This window comes from Gossypium raimondii, chromosome 1 (assembly GCF_025698545.1).
Source record: "Gossypium raimondii isolate GPD5lz chromosome 1, ASM2569854v1, whole genome shotgun sequence".
Taxonomy (NCBI): domain Eukaryota; kingdom Viridiplantae; phylum Streptophyta; class Magnoliopsida; order Malvales; family Malvaceae; genus Gossypium; species Gossypium raimondii.
The window spans coordinates 51,655,852-51,676,697 of NC_068565.1; the positions used below are offsets into that span (position 1 = coordinate 51,655,852).

Sequence of the window (20,846 nt, forward strand, 5' to 3'; positions counted from 1 at the left end):
AATTTCTAAAACCTAGTACTTTGCTTGTCTGATTTAAAAAATTGAGTTTTAGTTCGACTGAGTATCATTGTTGTTGCAATAATTGGGAGGACGTAGATTTGAATGCACTTAACTACGTAATATCCTCTACTTTAGGGGTTGGGGGTCATGGGTAGTTTAGGCATTGTATAAAAGAATATTTTTTTTTTAAATTTTCATGTCTATTTTATAGTCTATGATCAAGGTTATTGGCTGCCCCTCTTAACAATGTCGCCTCTCTTCTTAAGAGTGCAATGTGTCTTACCACTGCACTCAATACTTGTTAGTATAAAAGAATGTAACTGATAACACTATTAATTGACTTTATTTAAATTTGTATATGTATTATCAATAAGATTTTAATTTTTAAACCAAAGTAAAAGAATTAAATTATAAAAATTAAAAAGATACAAGGACCAAAGACAAAATTAAACCAACATTAAAAATGTCAAAACTAAACGACCCTATTTGACGGTCAATTTCCTTTTCATTAACGATAATTTCCCTTCTTTTCCTCTCTTCCATATCCTTCAATTTTCCTTCCAATTTTCTTCCCTAACACTTTCCCAAGAAAACAAAAGAAACTAAAGGAAAAAAAAAAAAAACAAAAACAAAGAACTGTTGAATCAAAAGCCTATGTTTCAACCTCAAAAGTGATAACCTTTTTTTCCTTTTTGTTGTTATTGTCGTTGAAAAAAGAAATTATCTTCTTCTTTTTTTTCTATCAAATGACCCAAAATGGAGCCTCGCAAATTAGAGCGAAGAAAAACCATGACCATGAATTGGGATGGCCTAGGTGACGACGATGATGAGTTCTTTGAACCTAGTAATCGAGTATCCTCCGCCGTGCCTCGAGACTTGACCGATGAAGATAGCGATGATTTCGATGACTGTCGACATTCGTTCTCGTCCAATGGCTCACCCATCCATCGTGCAAAGGCGGTGGCAACAGTCGCACCGCCAATAGTGGCACCACCAATAATGCCACCAATGTCGCCTAATTACGATATATGGAAGTCATCTCCCGGGTCCATAAAGCACCGTAGACAACAATTATTTCAAGGGATGGGCTTATCCGCTAACAAAGAGCTTTTAAGCTTCAAACATTTAGATACCAATAAGGTACTTAATGGCTCGGTTCGGACGACACTACCACCACCACCACCACCACCACCACCCAAAGTTACAACTACGGTTACAACTGATTCTAAAGATGAGAAGAACAAGAAAGATGGTTCGAAAGAAAGCAAGCCACGTTCTGGTTCGGTGGGCGGATCTCGATCCGACGGCGAAATGGAGCTGCTTTCGATCGAAAAGAAACGAAAAAAACAGTTACTCGGTTCGGTATCGAAACAAAGCTTGAGGAGAACTTCGTCATTAATGTCAACACCCAGAGCACAATCGTATCCTAACAAAGAAGCAACCGCTAAGAAAGCTTCAACTAAAGATGCTACCGCCGTGGCGAGTAGTGGTAGCAACAACAACAACAATAACAATGTTTCGACGAAGCAAAACGACGGTTTCACGTCGGCTTTTTCGGACAACAACTTTGAAGCATTTTTCTTAATCAAGAATTTGGATAACGGGAAAGAATTCATCGTCAACGAGTTCGATCAAGACGGAATGTGGAACAAGTTGAGCGATATCCAAACGGGAAAACAATTAACAATGGATGAATTCGAGAAATCGGTAGGGTATTCGCCGGTGGTTAAAGATTTAATGAGCCGTGATGAAAATGTTAACCGCATGGTAACGAACCAACACGGCAGCGACCGGAAACTCAACTCTTATTTTTCAAAGAGCTTGAAAGTAAGCAAAAAGCGCGGCGCCGCCGTGTTGAAAAGCATCAAAGGGGTGGCAACTTCGATGACGTTGAGAGGTGAAAAAGAAAAGGAACAAAATTTATTTAATGTCGATCAAAAGAAGAACAACGGAAATAGTAATAATAATCAATGGGTGAAAGTTCGACAAACGGGGAAATCGTATAAGGAATTGAGTGCTTTACATTTATGTCAAGAGATTCAAGCTCATGAAGGGTCGATTTGGAGTATAAAATTCAGTACCAACGCCAGGTTTTTGGCTAGCGCCGGTGAAGATACGATGATATATGTATGGGAAGTACAAGAATGTGAAGTGAAGCCGATGAATGAAGCGTGTTCGTCGCCGGAAGATAAAAAGAAGAAAGGAAAAGGATCGTCGAGTAGTAAAAAAGGGAATCAAGTTCCTAACTATGTTCATGTGCCGGAAACTGTGTTTTCATTGTCGGATAAACCGATATGTTCTTTCAAAGGACATTTGGATGATGTTTTGGACTTGTCTTGGTCTAGATCCCAGGTATGATTCTAACCATTCTTAATTAATCATCTAAAATTTTCTATCTTTTAAATCATTCTGGACACATTACATCAAAAAATAAACCGATCGACTCATACCATTAAAAACTGATTTGATTGACAAAATAACCATACAATGAGACGTGACATACTATGTGTACCTTATATTGACGCATAAGGATCAATTTTGAATAGTAGAAATGAATGTAATTTATAATAGAAGATTAATTTGCTCTTTAATCTAACATACATGGAGTAATTTGTTTACTATTTTAGCAGAGGGGACAAAATGTAATTGTCTCCTAATACAAATATATTCATGATACTTCTATCATGTTTTATAACATGTGTGTATATATATATATGTATGTGTTAGGTTGGGTCGAATTTTATTTAAGTTACAAGCAAATGCAAGAGAATAATCGATCTATTCGATTAAAAATTAAAAAATCTAACCGGTCAATTTCATACTTTAACTAATTGTTTAGTTCTTAACCAATATAATCGAATCAACTAAAAATAAGTTGATTTGATTGGTTAAGTCGATAAAGCCGATTTTTGCTTACTGTTAAGCTTAATCCAACCAAGTTTTCAAATTTTATCCAAATCATCTCTATTTATAATAATTAACCTAAGCCAGTCTATTTCCATCCATATTATTTTTTAATTTTTTTAATATGGTAATATTTTAAAAAATCGAATCACATTTTTCGAGTTTAATATTTTTATTAAAATTCTCGAATGTTTCATTATTTTGCAGCAATTGCTTTCGTCTTCCATGGACAAAACCGTAAGGTTATGGGATTTGGATACCAAGAGCTGTCTAAAATTATTTGCCCACAATGATTATGGTAAGATAATTTCAGTTTGTTTTAACTTCAAAGTTTATAAAATTACAAATCAGTCCCTTTTAATTTAATTTAATTTAATTTGGCAGTAACATGCATACATTTCAATCCAATGGATGATGATTATTTCATAAGTGGGTCACTTGATACAAAAGTTAGGATTTGGAACATACCAAAGAGGCAAGTTGTTGATTGGACTGACATTAATGAAATGGTTACTGCTGTCTGTTACACTCCTGATGGTCAGGTATTTTTCATTTTTCTTAAAATATCTATACTCGAGTTGTATCGAGTTACTTGAGCTCGAGTTTGATCTGAAATTTATTATTTAAAATTTAATTCTAATTCGATCAAATACTATTATTTAAGTTGATGTTCAACTCAACATAAATATTTATACAATCTTTTGGGCTAAGTAGTTATTTAATATCATAACATTAAAATGGTTAAAAATACTTTGGAGGTCCCTACATTATAGGATTAGATTAAATTAGACTCTCTATTATTAAATGGATTAATTTAGTTTTTATATAATTAAAAGAATCAAATAAGTCCAAATTGTAACAAAGTTAACATTTCATTGTATAAAAATTATTTTTTCCAATTGCAGTTCAATTGATTTTATTTTTTAAACAAGAAATGTTAACTCTATTCCAATTTGTTCTTATTTAATTATTTTTAATAGGCATATTTCCATATTCGGATCCAAGTAACATAACCCATTGTTTGTCAATCTTTCAAAATTACATTAATTGAGCAATGTTCATAAAAGTTTCGTGAATTTTGTTTTTTAACAATCTCATTATAGGTTCTGGTCATATCTATTCTTTTTGACACAATACCTAGAATTACCCATAGTCCGTCCCCAACCCATAAATAGGAGGATAATGCGTTTCAGCGCACTCGAACTCACTTCTTCCTGTATTAACAACAATGCACATATCAATTGACAATTCTATTTGTGAAATTTAAAAACTCCACTCACAATATACGTGTATATATATGTATGAAATTGAGGTTTTGTAATATATTCACATTCTAAACTATGAATATGTTTTTCATTAATGAAGGGTGCCATAATTGGTACACATAAAGGCAGTTGTCGACTATACAGTACTGAGGGTATGGTTTGCTCTGATTTTCCTTTTAATCCATATATTCGTAAGTAGCTTTTAATTGAAATTAAATTATATTTTTCTCATCATTAAATAAATTGATGATTTAGATTGCAGATTAACTCAATTAGATCAGATCACCACTCAAAACAAGAAGAAAGACAATGCTAAAAAGATCACTGGTTTTCAAGTAATTTCATTCCCCTTCAACTCTTTTTTTTTTAGAATTTATATTTGATGCATTAACGGTTTATAATTGTTTTTAATATCAAGCAGTATTGTCCGATTAATCCAACCGAATTACTTATCACTTCTGCCGATTCCCGAATACGAGTTTTGGGCGGTCCCGAAGTCTTTTATAAATTTAAAGGTACCCCATGACTATTTATTGTTTGATATTTGTATTCAATGTTGCATCGGAATATGGGTATGAAAATATGATGCTTTAAAATCATATAAAAATTTTGAAAAAAAAAGAACTTAATGTCAATCTTTTCTTAATTGGATAATATGAGTTGGGGTATTAGTTTAAAGAGAGATAAAAAACTTATTGATCTGTGAATTATTATTTGGCATAAATTAGGCTAAAAAACCGATTAAACTAGTGGTAAATTTTATATTTTTTTAATATTTATGATTATTTAATAATTTATTAGATTTAAATTAAATGGTCTGATTAGATCGAGAACTGATGGACTAGGATAACAAAACCCGTGCGGCACTACGAATTTCTCACTAATATACTTCATATAGGTTTATTTTGTCAATATATTTACTGTGTACTCACTCCCACCCTGCTCCATTGTTATCCTTATATTGAATACATATTCGACTCTAAGTTAACATACTTCTACGAGTTTATTTTGGTTAATTATATTTACCATGGTTGTGAACATAAACAAGTTAATTCAACTAGATAGTTGATTTTTGCTTGAATTTTTTCCATGTCGGGCGTATGCCCAACTCCAAGTAACATAGTTCAACAAGTTTATTCTGGTCGATAAAACTTGCTCTTTGTGATCAGGGTTCAAAAATACAAACAGTCAAATTGCAGCTACGTTTACATCCGACGGAACATATGTGATAAGTGCAAGTGAAGATTCTCAGGTTTTCATATGGAGAACCGAAGAGCCTCGGAACACCGGCACCGGAAAACGATCAGTGATCACTGCACGAGGCCACGAATATTTCCCATGCAAAGACGTTTCGGTAGCAATCCCATGGCCAGGCACTATCAAAAGCGAGCCCCTGTCAATGACAGGATCATCGCATTTGAAACGGAGCTCCAAAAGTTTACAAGTTCCCAATGGCGAATCCCCGACTAAAAATGATCATAACAAGAAAATTTTGCCCTTGCCGCCACTTCCGAAAAAGAAGAGCAACCACCATCTAGGCAAAATTATAACTGACGAAGATGGTGAGATGGCCGATTCGATGTCGAGGTCTTCCACTGCTTCGGCTTCAAGTCGAAGTAGTTCGGTCTCAAATGATGATTCATCATCATCAACATCAACATCATCGATGTCAAGGTCTTCCACTCTTTCCGGTGCCAGCAACTTGAACTCTTCAGGTTCGAACCGGGTTTCGGGTTCAATAAGATACGGTGATTCACCATCGATATCTTCTTTCATAGGATCGTCGCCTTGGTCGTGGTTCAATGTCAGCAGTCACGGACACAATGCGGCAGCTTGGGGACTAGTAATTGTGACGGCCACTTTGAGTGGCGAAATAAGGATTTACCAAAATTTCGGGTTACCACGTAGAGTTAGTCGCCTCTAAAATTGTATAATCATATTTATCAAAGCATCGAAAAACAAATTTGCTTTTTTATTTTTATTTTTATTTTTATTTTTGTTTTTTTTTTCTTTTAATCTAACAATTTTTTTTTTGCATGACAGAGAATTGAATTACATTGCAAAATTGGCTTTTTAATATAAATTTTAATCTTTTAAAAGAAATTAATCAAACCCTTTTTGTGAAATTGTTTCATCTAATTGAATTTCAAAAAAAAATTATAATTCATTTCAATGTTTGTATGTAAAAGTACCATGGAGGTCGGAGTTAGATTGCATTTTACCTTTTTTACTGAAAACAAAAGAGTAAATTCATTATTGTATATTAAATCAAAGAGCATACGGGTCTTTTTGGTAAAAATCCCAACCAGTTTTATTGTTAAGTGCTTACGTGACTAATGGAGCAATCATACAATGACACTTGACGTGCCACATGTACCTCAGGTTGACAATGAAGACTTATTCAAGCAAAATGGATGAAATTGTTAACGGAAGAAATTGATGGAATTTTTAATAGACAGTGAAATGGATGGAATTTTTTACATGGAGGAACTAATTCAAGCAACTAGATAGTAATGCGTCATCACTTAACAATAGAAATTGATGAAACTTTTATCAGAATGACCAATTTTCTCTTTGGTCTAACGTATAGGGACTCATTTTGCCTATTTATTGAATAGAGGGAGTAATACGGGATCTGACTTCTAATATAAGGTCTCCATTGTAGTTTTATCGTCGTATAATTACATGTAAAATCAATCACAATTAATAAATTTAATAACTATAATTAAAATTAACATTACAAATTAAAATTAGATTAATATTCAAAATATACTTATACAAGATCCACAAACTAAAATAAATCTGTAGTGATAACTCGTACATGATCTACACATAATGTAATCAAACTTGAAATTTCAAAGTTCCCCTAGATTCAACTTTGTCACTAAACCAAAGTCTCATAGACTATATTATTTTTAAATAATATAATGGGTCAAGTTGATTAATCCAATTTTAAAAAATCTACACAGAAATTTGGCCCAAAGTGAGTCAGACTGACCGGGCAAACCGAACTTAAACACCTCTATTTTATCGTAATGGTGTCTATGAGTTGAGTTAGGCTGATTGAGTTATGTATGTCACCAATATATAATATAGTTGATTTAGTTCAGCTCAACGTGAAATATGACTATCAAATGTTGTCTAAAAAGTTACTTATATTTGTAACGATTAATCCAAAACCCATTTTCATCCATATTATTTTTTTCATTGTAAAAATATTTTTTATAATTATTAATTTTCTGATAAAATTTTAAACGTAAACAATGATTTAATTTTTCTAGTACTTATATTATGGAATTACATATTTAATTTGCATATAATATAAATTAGATGATGTATAAAAGATTAAAATATACTCAAAATTTTTGTAATTTTTTTACGTTTGAAATTTAGTCCTTCTCTTTTCAAAATTAAAATGTAAGTCCAAATGTTAATATCATTAAAATTCTTCCGTTAAATTCAGTGTTCATTACAATGTCATTTTTTTATTACATGACTATCGAATAATTTTTTTATTATTTTAAAATGTCATGTTAGCGAATTTATTAGAAGAGTTTTAACAGTGTTAACAATTAAACCTGAATTTTGAAATCTAAAAATAAATGTATTAAATTCTTGAAAATAAAAGTAGAGAGGTTAAATTTCAAATGTAAAAAAATACAGGGACTTGTACCATATTTTAACCAAAATTATAAACCTGATGCAGCTTAGAAAGTATTTGTAACCGATTAACTGGTTTGAATTTAAGGCGCGAAAGTATGACAGAGAGCATAAGGCTTGAAGATTCCAGTCCTCTCGCCACCGTAGAAGATATCCAAAAACGCCTCCTCCGCCCTGCCTCGCTTCATTCTCCTCCGTACTTTCTCTTACCTCTCTGCTTAGCCAAAGCGGCTTTGAATTTCCCGTTTGATTTAATTGCAAAATTTCCTTTTTTTTTGCAGGGAAGTTTCTAACTCTTTGGCATTGAAAGTGAATTCGAAACAGAGCGGAAGAACGGTTAAAAAAAGGCTAGAAGATTATTTAGATCCGGTCATTCTAGCAGGGATCTCGTCCAAGATAAGCCGTTCAAAGAAGGCAAAATTGGAGACGAATTTTAAGGGATTTGAGTGGCCTGTTGATGAACTTAAGGTGTTCGTGGAAGAGGATTCGAGGAACTCTAACGGAGGCAGCTGGAGAAACAAAGCCATTGATCTTAACGATGATTTCGATGTACTCAGGGATGGCAGTGATGGAGATGAAGAGATCGGTTCTCCGTTTCAGCGTGTGGGAAAAAAAACGGCGTTGAAGAAATTCGAGCATTGAAGATCTGGAAATCCAAAAAAAGATTCAGCTGAGGTTCGTTAGTTCATTGAAAATTGGTGAAGAAATTCGCGCGCTAGATTTGATCAAAAGGTAAGGTTCCTCATTATCTCTTTCACTGTTCTTCTTGCTTTCGCAGTTAACATTTTTGAATCTTAAGAAAACCAAAATCTACAAGTTTTAGGATCAGTTATGGTTTAATTCTTCCTCCAGCCCTTGTATTCTTTAAACTTTTGAAATTTAGTCTACTTTTAATTTCATGAATTTAACATTAACAAGGTTGTCAATTGGACTTTAATTTTTAAGTCAAACAAGTAAGGGATTGAATTCATGAAATTAAAATTAGACTAAATTTCAAATGTTTAAAGAATACAAGGGCTGGGGGAAGAATTAGACCATCAGTGATCCACTCTTGATCTTGCTTTAATGGGCTATTCCGGCCTAATTTAAAGCAGGCTTCCAATGGCTAGAAACTTGCTATTATTTTTACTATGTCAACTAACCATTCATCGAACTAATAATTGAAACGAATTATAATAGCTCATTATTCATGAATCAATCTCTTTGAAATTTAATTTCATCGATTCTTTAATGGCAACTTGATTAAAACTCAACAACTAAGAAATGTAACACATTAGCATGAATTCTTAACCTTAGATGATCAAAATTCCATAAAAGTCATCGAGGTCGATTAATTTGTATCGAATGCAAAATGAAAGTTGTTGAATATTTATTTCTGTCCTTTTTAGATGGTGAGGCTTCTCTATTTATATGATATAAGTGTTGTTCATTGATATGATGTACTAGGTAGGTTTCATGCATATCAACACGTATTATACTCTAGACTTAAAACGTATTTATGTGATCCTATATGCGATTTCACGTGTGATTTTACAGGATAATATAAGTACCCCTTCTGTGAACACATATTATTATGCGAGCTTAGTCTGCTATTATCATGCGAGCTCATCGCGCGAGCTCAATGACATCCAACCCGAACTCATTCGGGCTTTGGACTGATAATAACAAATATCATAACAAAAGTCTTCTTCTATTCCTTTATTTTGCTACCGAATGGAGAGGAAGAGAATGAAAACTAATGTTCATTCTCTCTTTCCCACTAAAGGATATATATATAATTAGTGATTTAATTAAGTTAATAAATCATTAATCTATCACTAATCATGTTTTCTAATGTTGATTAATGAATAATGGTGGAGAAAACCATGGAATTCCACTACCATAATATTAATTGTGGAATATTTATTTCAAGGACTTGGTTACTAGCTTATTAACAACTTATAAAATTTCTAATCAATTTTCTATTCATTTGAATCACTATGCAATTTAACCCTCATACCATTTATACTAACTTAATTGATATGTTTAATTATTAATTAAATATGTTTTTTAATCTCGTATTTGACTCATAATTTTCTTGATTCAACCTCTCAAATAGCTCTAATTAATTCAGTGCTTGCTTCGTACCTGCTTAATTAAAAATTATGGACGGTTCGATTTAATGAATTTGGTTTCAAAACTGATTTTTTCGACACCAATGAAAATCGAATCGTTACATTTCTCCTTCAAAAATTTTCGTCCCCAATTGATTCTGAGATTTGTTAAATAAAGTTTATAGACATTTATAATATATGTGAATGATGATTGATTTGAATTATATAATAGTTCCATGTTATTAAACTTAAAACTCCATTAAAGATAAAAAGAGCTTAAAACAGATATAGGAAAGTTGGCAGTTTTTTGCTCGAGCATCAGTGACTTGCTGATGCTAAGAAGAAGAAATGGTTGATAATAGTTATTGCAATTTGAATTTAATAATAAATAAGCAACTACCATATAATTGTGTGACGTAAATCCCTCACTTGTTGAAAAAATAAATACAGTGGCAAAATAAATAGATCTGTGAGGGTGAAGGGCCAAAGCATAAAGCTGGACTGGGGCACCTCTGCGGTACAGACCATACAACACAAGTTGAATCCATATAGAACTATTCTTCTACTATCGACTTTAATTGGAAGAGAGTTCTTCAACTCATTTGATATGGACTATAATGTTGCTTTTTTGTTTGTTTGTTTGTTTGTTAATGAGGAATTAAAAAAATGTAAAGAATGAGGCTAATAGGATCCCCATATTCCACCAATCATAGATCTCTATATAAGTTGTTTCAATTATTAAGTTTAAATTTCTTCTGCTTAATTAAATGCAATTAAGTATTCAACATCTTAGCCGATTGAGTCTTAACTCGATTGAAATAACTATTGTTGTCAATATAGGAGGATGTGGGTTTGACTGTGCTGAAGCGCATTATCCTCCTATTTATAGGTTGGGGAGATGTTATGAGTAGTTCTAAGCATTGTGTCAAAAAGAATAGATATGATCAGAATCTATAATGAGATTATTCAAAAAAAAGTATCCACCATCTTAAAGGTTTTTGTTTTATGCCAAAATATTGAGTCTTTCTTTGTAGTTTTTAGGCACAAATATATATTCAACCACCTATTGATTAATGTTATGGAAATCAAATTATCAAACATCCTACAAACAATGTGTCACATTTATAAATTTGTAATGATTTTTGATGATGCTTGATTTTGGGCACTAACTAAGAAATAAAATATTTATAGATATTATATGATATAATGATAAATTCAACCTTCAATTTTTATAGGATAAACTATAAAAATAGTCACTTTTGTTTGCCTCAGATTACATTTTAGTTACTTATGTTTTAAATGTTACGTTTTAGTCACTTACGTTATCGTTTTATTACGAAGTGACCACTCTACCGTTAAACTCAGTTATCTCCCTAACGGCAGACCTACGTGGCAGTCTAAATGGGTTTTAAATGCCAACTTGGATGTTTAGTTGTTAAATAAATTTAGTTTGGACTACCACATAGGACACCTAAGTTGGCATTTTTAAAACCCATTTAGACTGCCACGTAGGATCACCGTTAGGGAGGTAATGAAGCGTAATGGTAAAGTGATCACGTCGTAACAAAACGATAACGTAAGTGACTAAAATGTAACATTTTAAACATAAGTAACTAAAATGTAACATTTTAAACATAAATGACTAAAATGTAATATGAGGCAAACAAAAGTGACTGTTTTTATAGTTTATCCATTTTTATATATTTTTATTAATTTGGATAATATTTTTTAATTAAATTTAAACATTAATATTTTAAAATGAGTCAAATTATTTTTTTAATGAAAATGCTTATATTAATTTCTCATCCCTCGGTTCCTCGATGCTTATCCCATACGGTAATCTTTGAAGATCCCTTCATTTCTCTTCTAGAAAATTGGGTCTTTTTTTTTTTCTTTTTAAATTTGAAATTTGAAATTTTGTGGATATACTAAAAGTTAAATTGTATTTTATCCTTTTTACTCAAAAATTAACTTCTGTACGTCAGCATAAGGTACACAAGACACACCATGGATGAAATTTTAATAGAAGGAACTAATTTCCTCTTCGAACTAATATACAAAAACTACTTTATTCATTATTTTAATAAAAAAAAGATAAAATATAATCCAAATAAAATCGATTTTGAAATTTTATTATATGCAAAAAAAAATTGTTTATAAAAGTTAAATTTGATGAATGATTGATTAATCAAAATATTTAAAATTATAGCACATGTTTGTACTTATAGCTATCGTAATCATAGCTATAACTATACATAAACCCTAGCACATCTAGAATCCAGAAAAAAACGTATCACTCGTAAAAATGGAAACAGGCAATGAATGTTGAGTGTGGTCCAAAAAATTAGTAGTGCAGCAGATGGTCCATTATTCAGCAGCAGCACCCAATAAGTCATTATACGAAACAATGAAGCCCCATTTATTTTCTTTTTTCTTTTAATCTTTTCCAGACATACCTCCTAACCACAAGCTATTAGACTCTATCGAGACGAGAGGTCTTTAGTGACTTAAATTTGATTTGGGCTAATTTTAATGTCAAGTACATCTCCCACTTACATAGTTTGAGCTTTTTCAAGTAATAATAGAATTAAGGTGATTGGCATTGTATCAATGGATGCATTGTTTTTTTTTTTATCGGAAATAGTACATATTGTTATCGATCTATTTTGGTGTATTATTTTGAGTTTATCGATATTTTTTTTATAAAAAATATATATTTAATTATATGATAGTTTCAAGTTTCCTGCTATTTTAGCCATATGATTTGTTGTTAGAAAATTTTGGTTTAGAAAAATGATTTTCAATCACAGTGAAAAATTAAAATTTAGAAAATCGAGTAAGTTTGTGATATTTATAGTAATTTTTTTCCTGAAAAGTACATGTGCTTTGAGCGAGACGGATCCTAGACGTTCTCGATTTTCAATCGAACGACCTTCTCTACTATTCTCGTATCACGAAGTGTTTTGAGTGTGAGCTTAAACAATCACGAACCAACACAGAACCAGAAACGATTTATTACTTTTAGTAGGAAAGTAATTATCTCTCAATAAAAACTGGTACTACAGTTTGATAGAAATTAGTTGAGAAAAACTATTGGAAGCAACCCAAATTACTTGTTTTTTTTTTAATATTTGACCATTAAAAACCAAAAGGTTTTGTCGATTTAGTCTTAGCTCGATTGGTATAGGTATTGTTGTCAATACAAGCGAGCGTGGGTTTGAGTGTGTTGAAGCGCATTATCCTTTTATTAATGGATTGGGGAGGGGCTATGGATAATTCTAGATATCTTTATGTCAGAAAGAACAATTATGATCAAAACCTACAAATACAATATTAATTGCATAATTTATATTCGATTTAATAAAAAATATATAATTTTTTTTGAAAAAATAATCTTAATTGTTGTTTGTCGGAATACATTTAAGGAAATTTATAAAATGATATCATTAGGACATGTGTACTCTAAAAAATGTGGGTACTTAATTAGTATAAAATAAAGGTTAAGTATTAAACTAAACATTAAAGTCAAATTTAGGTACTTAATTTTGATAAAAGAAAACTCAAGTATTTAAGTGAAAAACTCAGAGCTAAAGTAAACATTGAAGCCAAATTCACGTTCTAAATAGTATATCGACCTAATTAAAAACTAAGAACACGTCACATCATTATAAAATAATTGGGTAAACTACACCCAAGGTCATTAAATTATTAGTGAGTTTACATTTTGATCATTCAACTTTAAAAAATTACAAAATGGTCATTGAATTATTCAAAAGTTTTCATTTAAGTCATTGAACTATTCAAGTTTTTATTTAAGTCATTGGATTGTTAAACCTTTTTGTAAAGTTCAGCTAGTAAGCTTTTTAAGCGACGATTCGATAATTGGTGTAGTGGATCAGTACCCATCAATGAGTAAAAGAACATATCTTAGATCCAAGTCGATCTAATAATCAGTGTTGGAGACTAGAGAAAAAGTTATTTGGATTTTGGTTCGCAACTTTAGATTAAGGCACCAAATTGAACTAATACTGATTTGAAAAAAGGGAAAGCAAGAAATTGGTTCATATGTTGTGTGTTTTTCTTAGAAACTGAATGGTCTTTCCCCTGATTTTGTTGTTTTAGATATTTTGTTATTTCAGATAATGTTTAATTCAGTATATATTTAAAAAAAATTGAACTATAGAAGAGAAGGGAAAGAAGAGCTTTCAATTATTGCAATCAATACAAACAAAGAAGGCCAAACAACAATCATTTTAACAGCTCAATGCCTTTAATAAAAACTTTCAAATAGTTTAGTGACCATTTTGTAACATTTTTAAATTGAATAACCAAAACATAAACTTACTAAGAGTTTAGTAACCTTGGGTGTAGTTTACCCAAAAACCAAAACGGTGAAGTATTGAGAAAAGTGGCGCAAGAGAAAAGTCAACCGTGACCGTTAATTAACGGCGATAATCAATATTGGTGATATCCAGTGTAGGCGTTTACTAACGAAATAAACCTCTCTACAACGAGACGGTGGCTTACCTTTCAATTATCTCTTCTTATAAATCTCTTTCACTTTTTTTTCTCTGTTTCCTCTGTTTTTTTCTTCTATTTTCTTCTCTGTTTTCTCTTTAATGGCCACGAAACAAAGGAAGTAAATGGAAGGAACAAAAGGGGAAAAAACCATATAAACGTATAATTATATAAACAAGAAAATAAATTTAAAAAAAAGTTGAAGAGAGAAAAGAAATGGAAAAAAAATGGTGGGTAAGGTTGGGGATGATGATGATTTAGTGGGGCTGAGCATTATAATCGTTCATTAAGGTCCTTCTTCATCTCGATTCCTCGATGCTTATCCCATAAGGTAATCTTGGAAGATCCCATCATTTCTCTTCTAGAAAATTTGAAATTTCTCTCTTTTTGTTCTTTTGCTTTCTCAAAGTTGGGTCTTTTTTTTTTTTTTAATTCTTAAGATGTAATTTGTTTCTTTTTTTTTTTGAAGTAAAAATAAGAATTGGGTTACTTGTTTTTTTTATGGAATTTATGCTTTTGATTCAGTTTCTGGAGACTTTAGGGTTCTTCCCTTAGCAGCTTTTAGGCAAATATTCAATAGATTTTGTGTTAGAATTTAGGGGAAATATTTAATATTTTACAATTTGTCTGTTATATTGTTGATAAGTTGGGGTTTATTGAATTTGATTTTTCTGGGGATTGTTGTTTTATGTTTTTGATTTTTTGATAAAATTCTAGGGTTTTGATTGAGGAGAAATCATGTGGTGATTGATAATTTATTGAATTTTTGGCCCTTTTTTTGGGGGTAAATGGAAAAATTCAATTCACAAACAGCAATAGTTACAATCTCCAATTGCATAAGCTGAAATGGGAGCTTCTCTCCTTACAACTTTCTCAATGGAGAATCATCATCCTTCAACTCTTTTATCTATGGATTCGAGCGCTCACGACGAGTTTGATTTAGACAAGAGTCGGCAATCTATTCTGTCCCGGCCACCGGATATCAATTTGCCATTATCTGCCGAGCGTAGCCCTCCACCACAGCAGCCATGGAACTCCGATCAGTGCGATATTCTAGATGTTGGGCTGTGTTCACAAGCTTATGAAACCGAGAGCTACCTTCCAGTCTCGAAAGCTGGACGGAAATGCGCTAAGCGGGTAGATAGTATATGGGGTGCTTGGTTGTTCTTTAGCTTTTACTTCAAACCTGCTTTGAATGAGAAATCCAAGGCTAAGATCGTTCGAGATAGCAATGGTGTTTCTGGTTTCGATAAATTGGATCTTAAGTTGGATGTTTTCATGGTTCAGCACGACATGGAGAATATGTATATGTGGGTTTTCAAGGAGAAACCCGAGAATGCGTTGGGTAAAATGCAGCTTCGAAGTTACATGAATGGGCATTCTCGTCAAGGGGAACGTCTTTTTCCCTTTAGTGTCGATAAGGGATTTATCCGTTCCCATAGGATGCAACGGAAGCATTATAGAGGATTGTCAAATCCTCAATGCGTGCACGGGATCGAACTTGTTCCATCACCGAATCTTATGGCTCTCAGTGAGGAAGATCGGAAGAAATGGGTTGAGCTTACCGGAAGGGGTTTAAACTTCACGATTCCACCCGAAGCTAGTGATTTTAGTTCATGGAGAAACCTCCCGAACACTGATTTTGAGCTCGAGAGACCTCCGATAATAAAGAGCGTACTCAATTTATCTACTCAATCATCGAGCCATATGGACAGTGATGGCACTGACTTATCACTTGTGAGCAACAAAAGGAGGAAAGACGATGATTGCTATTTGCCGGTCATTCCTCCATCCGACCGAATACCAGACATGGAAATTCATCCTAGTGAACCTCACTGGTTAAACGACTTCAGTGGGGTAATGAAAAACGCTTACGGTCCCGTTACTGCTGCGAAAGCCATCTACGAGGACAAAGCCGGTTACTTGATCATTATCAGCTTGCCTTTTGTTGATCTTCAAAGGGTAAAGGTCTCATGGAGGAACACACTCACTCATGGTATTATAAAACTATCTTGTGTGAGCACAACGGGTATGCCGTTCATCAAACGACACAACCGGACTTTCAAGCTTACGGATCCCGCTCCCGAGCATTGCCCTCCCGGCGAATTCGTTAGAGAAATCCCATTGTCAACTCGAATCCCCGAAGACGCCGACATAGAAGCATATCACGACGGGCCGGGTTCTGTTCTCGAGATTATGGTTCCGAAACTACGGATGGTACCCGAAGAACATGAAATCCGGGTTTGTCTTCGGCCTAAACATGTGGGGAATGATCTCATGTTGACATGAACTATAAAAGGGTAGTTGGTATGGTTGGTGCTGCATTGTTTTTACTGACCTTTGTACGATACAATGTAATCTATGAAAACAAAAATATGGGTCTTCCGTTTTATACTTTTACCATTTTTGACTGTAATTAGAATTTGATTTTTCGGACATTTGATTATATTAAACTTGTGTTTTGTAGTTTCAGACATTTATTGAATTTTAATGTAGAGGTAGAAATTGTTGAATTACTTGGTTGGTCCTTGTATTATAGATCAAAGAACAAATTAGTCCTTTTAGTGCAAAAATAATATCGAACAGCAAATTAATTCCTCTATTATAAAATAGATAATTTACTCTCCTTGCATAAAGGGATAAAGTAACATTTAGTCTTTGAACTTGTTAATTTTTCTCGATTTAACTCAGTAAAAATTTTTTGGTCGCATATATTTAATTAGGACAAAAGAAAAAGTGAAGCATTAAATTAAACATTGAAATTAAATTTCAAATATTTAATTTTGATTAAAAAATTTAAGTATCAAACTAAAAAATTTAGGTATCAAAAATATCATTGGACACGTTATTCAATAAAAATGCACGTATTTAATTAGGACAAAAGAAAAAGTAAAACACTAAATTGAACATTGAAACTAAATTTTAGATATTTAATTTTGACTAAGAAAAACTTTTAAGTATCAAACTAAAAAACTTATGTACCAAAGTGAGCATTAAAGCAAAACTTAAATACGAAATTAAACATTGAAACTAAACTCAAGTTCTAAATAGTATATTAACCCAACTAAAACTAAGAACACACAACATCGTTAAAAAATAATTATGAGTAAATTGCACTCGAGATCACTAAATTATTAATAAGTTTACGTTTTAGTCACTAAAGCTTTAAAAAGTTTCAAATTAATCACTGAACTATTAAAAAGTTTTCATTTAAGTAATTGGACTATTCAAAATTTTTTATTTAAGTCGCTAAGCTATTAAGTTTTTTTTTTAATTTAGCTAGCGAGCTCCAAGCAATGATTCGATGATCGATACGGTGGAGTAATACCAATTAGTGAGAAGAAGAACATACTTAGATCCAATTTGATTTGGCAGTTAGCCGAAGACTAGAGAAGAAAGTTATTTGGGTTTTAGTTTCCAAATCCGTGACATTGAAAGCTCTTTTATAAAAAAACAAAATTGTAGAAGAGAAAGAAGAAAAAACTTTCAATTAGTGTAAGCAATGGGAATAGAGAAAGCGATACGATAATAATTTTAACAGCCCAATAAATTAAATAAAAACTTTCAAATAATTCAATAAACAATTTATAACTTTTTGAAGTTTACTAAATTTAGTGCCGCTAGATGTATTTTACCGATAAACAAAACGGTGGAGGATTGAGAAAAGTGGCGCAAAGGAAAAGTGCACCGTTACCGTTAAGTAACGGCGATAATCAATATGGGTGATATCCAGTGTAGGCTTTTACTAACGATATAAACCTCTGTATAATGAGACGGTGGCTTACCTTTCAATTATCTCTCTTCTCATTATCTCTCACTTTTTTTATTTTCATTTTCCTCTGTTTTCTCTTTACTGGCCACAAAACAAAGCAAGTAAATGGAAGGAACAGAAGGGGGGGGAAAGCATATAAACGTATCATAATATAAAAAAGAAACTAAAATTTAAAAAAAAATAGTTGAAGAGATAAAGGAAAGGGAAAAAAAATGGTGGGTAAGGTTGGGGATGATGATGATTTAGTGGAGCTGAGCATTATAATCGTTCATGAAGGTCCTTCTTCATCTCGATTCCTCGATGCTTATCCCATAAGGTAACCTTTAAAGATCCCTTCATTTCTCTTCTAGAAAATTTGAAATTTCTCTCTCTTTTTTTTTTTTTTTAATTTTGCTTTGTCAAAGTTTGGTCTTCTTTCTTTTTAATTCTTAAGATGTAATTTTTTTTATGTAAAGCAAAAATAAGAATTGGGTTTTTTTGTTTTTTTTATGGAATTTATGCTTTTGATTCAGTTTCTGTAGATTTTAGGTTCTTTCTTTAGCAGCTTTTTAGGGAAATTTATTGTGTTAGAATTTAGGGTCAAATTATTTATGTTTTACAATTTGTTTGTTATATTGTTAATAAGTTGGGGTTTATTGAATTTGATTTTTAAAAAATAAGTTGTTGATTTCTGTGGGTTTTCTGGGGATTGTTGTTTTATGTTTTTTTTAATAAAATTCTAGGGTTTTGATTGAGGGGAAAATCATGTGGTGATTGATAATTTATTGAATTTTTTGGGGGGGTTTTTGGGGTAAATGGAAAAATTCAATCCACAAGCAGCAATTATTACAATCTCCAATTGCATAAGCTGAAATGGGAGCTTCTCTCCTTACAACTTTCTCAATGGAGAATCATCATCCTTCAACTCTTTTATCTATGGATTCGAGCGCTCACGACGAGTTTGATTTAGACAAGAATCGGCAATCTATTCTGTCCCGGCCACCGGATATCAATTTGCCATTATCTGCCGAGCGTAGCCCTCCACCACAGCAGCCATGGAACTCCGATCAGTGCGATATTCTAGATGTTGGGCTGTGTTCACAAGCTTATGAAACTGAGAGCTACCTTCCAGTCTCGAAAGCCGGACGGAAATGCACTAAGCGGGTAGATAGTATATGGGGTGCTTGGTTGTTCTTTAGCTTTTACTTCAAACCCGCTTTGAAAGAGAAATCCAAGGCTAAGATCGTTCGAGATAGCAATGGTGTTTCTGGTTTCGATAAATCGGATCTTAAGTTGGATGTTTTCATGGTTCAACACGACATGGAGAATATGTATATGTGGGTTTTCAAGGAGAAGCCCGAGAATGCATTAGGTAAAATGCAACTTCGAAGCTACATGAATGGGCATTCTCGCCAAGGGGAACGTCCTTTTCCTTTTAGTGTCGATAAGGGATTTATCCGTTCCCATAGGATGCAACGGAAGCATTATAGAGGATTGTCAAACCCTCAGTGTGTGCACGGGATCGAACTTGTTCCATCACCGAATCTCATGGCTCTCAGTGAAGAAGATCGGAAGAAATGGATTGAGCTTACCGGAAGGGATTTAAACTTCACGATTCCACCCGAAGCTAGTGATTTTAGTTCATGGAGAAACCTCCCAAACACTGATTTTGAGCTCGAGAGACCTCAGATAATAAAGAACATACCACATTCTCACTCGAGGAAACTGCTCAACGGGTCTGGACTCAATTTATCTACTCAATCATCAAGCCATACGTACGGTGATGGCACAGACTTATCACTTGTGAGCAACAAGAGGAGGAAAGACGATGATTGCTTTTTGCCTGTCATTCCTCCTCCTGACCGAATCCCGGACATGGAAATTCATCCTAGTGAACCACACTGGTTAAACGACTTCAGCGGGGTAATGAAAAGCACTTACGGTCCCGTTACTGCTGCGAAAGCCATCTACGAGGACGAAGCCGGTTACTTGATCATTATCAGCTTGCCTTTTGTTGATCTTCAAAGGGTAAAGGTCTCATGGAGGAACACACTCACTCATGGTATTATAAAACTATCTTGTTTGAGCACATCGGGTATGCCGCTCATCAAACGACACAACCGGACTTTCAAGCTTACAGATCCCTCTCCCGAGCATTGCCCTCCCGGCGAATTCGTTAGAGAAATCCCATTGTCAACTCGAATTCCCGAAGATGCCGACATAGAAGCATATCACGACGGGCCAGGTTCCGTGCTTGAGATTATGGTTCCAAAATTACGGATGGTGCCCGAAGAACACGAAATCCGGGTTTGTCTTCGGCCTAAACATGTGGGGAATGATCTCATGTTGACATGAATTATAAAAGGGTAGTTACTATGGTTGGTGCTGCATTGTTTTTACTGACTTTTGTACCATACAATGTAATCTATGAAAACAAAAATATGGGTCCTACATTTTATTTTTTTACCATTTTTGCCCCACTAATTCATATGTTTCTTTGTAGTGGTCCTTGTTTGACTGTAATTAGAATTTGATTTTTCAGACATATTTTATTATATTTAGTCATTAGTAAAAGATATATTAAACTTATTTATTGAATTTTAATGAAAAGGTAGAAATTGTTGAATTACTTGGTGAGTCCTTTTATTAACACGT

The 20,846-nt window shown here is 33.0% G+C and overlaps 3 protein-coding genes and 1 long non-coding RNA gene across 5 annotated transcripts; all 4 read left to right on the forward strand.

Moving 5' to 3' along the window:
* Window positions 1-756: 756 nt before the first annotated feature.
* LOC105786508 (uncharacterized) lies at window positions 757-6,093 on the forward strand. The gene is made up of 7 exons (XM_012612985.2): window positions 757-2,352; window positions 3,112-3,202; window positions 3,289-3,446; window positions 4,270-4,321; window positions 4,425-4,504; window positions 4,591-4,684; window positions 5,339-6,093. The coding sequence occupies exons 1-7, from the start codon at window positions 757-759 to the stop codon at window positions 6,091-6,093; spliced, it is 2,826 nt and encodes a 941-aa protein (XP_012468439.2).
* A 1,836-nt stretch (window positions 6,094-7,929) lies between these two features.
* LOC128039795 (uncharacterized) lies at window positions 7,930-10,443 on the forward strand. Its single transcript, XR_008194445.1, has 3 exons — window positions 7,930-8,025; window positions 8,111-8,561; window positions 10,373-10,443. It is a non-coding gene; the product is annotated as an uncharacterized LOC128039795 (long non-coding RNA).
* A 4,179-nt stretch (window positions 10,444-14,622) lies between these two features.
* Window positions 14,623-16,956, forward strand: LOC105786507 (uncharacterized). The gene is made up of 2 exons (XM_012612984.2): window positions 14,623-14,771; window positions 15,158-16,956. Exon 2 carries the CDS (start codon window positions 15,287-15,289, stop codon window positions 16,727-16,729), a length of 1,443 nt encoding a protein of 480 aa, XP_012468438.1. The 5' UTR covers window positions 14,623-14,771; window positions 15,158-15,286; the 3' UTR covers window positions 16,730-16,956.
* LOC105786506 (uncharacterized) lies at window positions 14,659-20,657 on the forward strand. 2 transcript variants are annotated; one of them, XM_052620847.1, is made up of 2 exons: window positions 14,659-14,771; window positions 19,032-20,657. In XM_052620847.1, exon 2 carries the CDS (start codon window positions 19,065-19,067, stop codon window positions 20,544-20,546), a length of 1,482 nt encoding a protein of 493 aa, XP_052476807.1. In that variant the 5' UTR covers window positions 14,659-14,771; window positions 19,032-19,064; the 3' UTR covers window positions 20,547-20,657. The 2 variants fall into 2 exon arrangements, with proteins under 2 accessions (XP_052476807.1, XP_012468437.1); XM_012612983.2 differs by lacking the exon at window positions 14,659-14,771 and adding an exon at window positions 18,223-18,528.
* The last annotated feature ends 189 nt before the right edge of the window (window positions 20,658-20,846 follow it).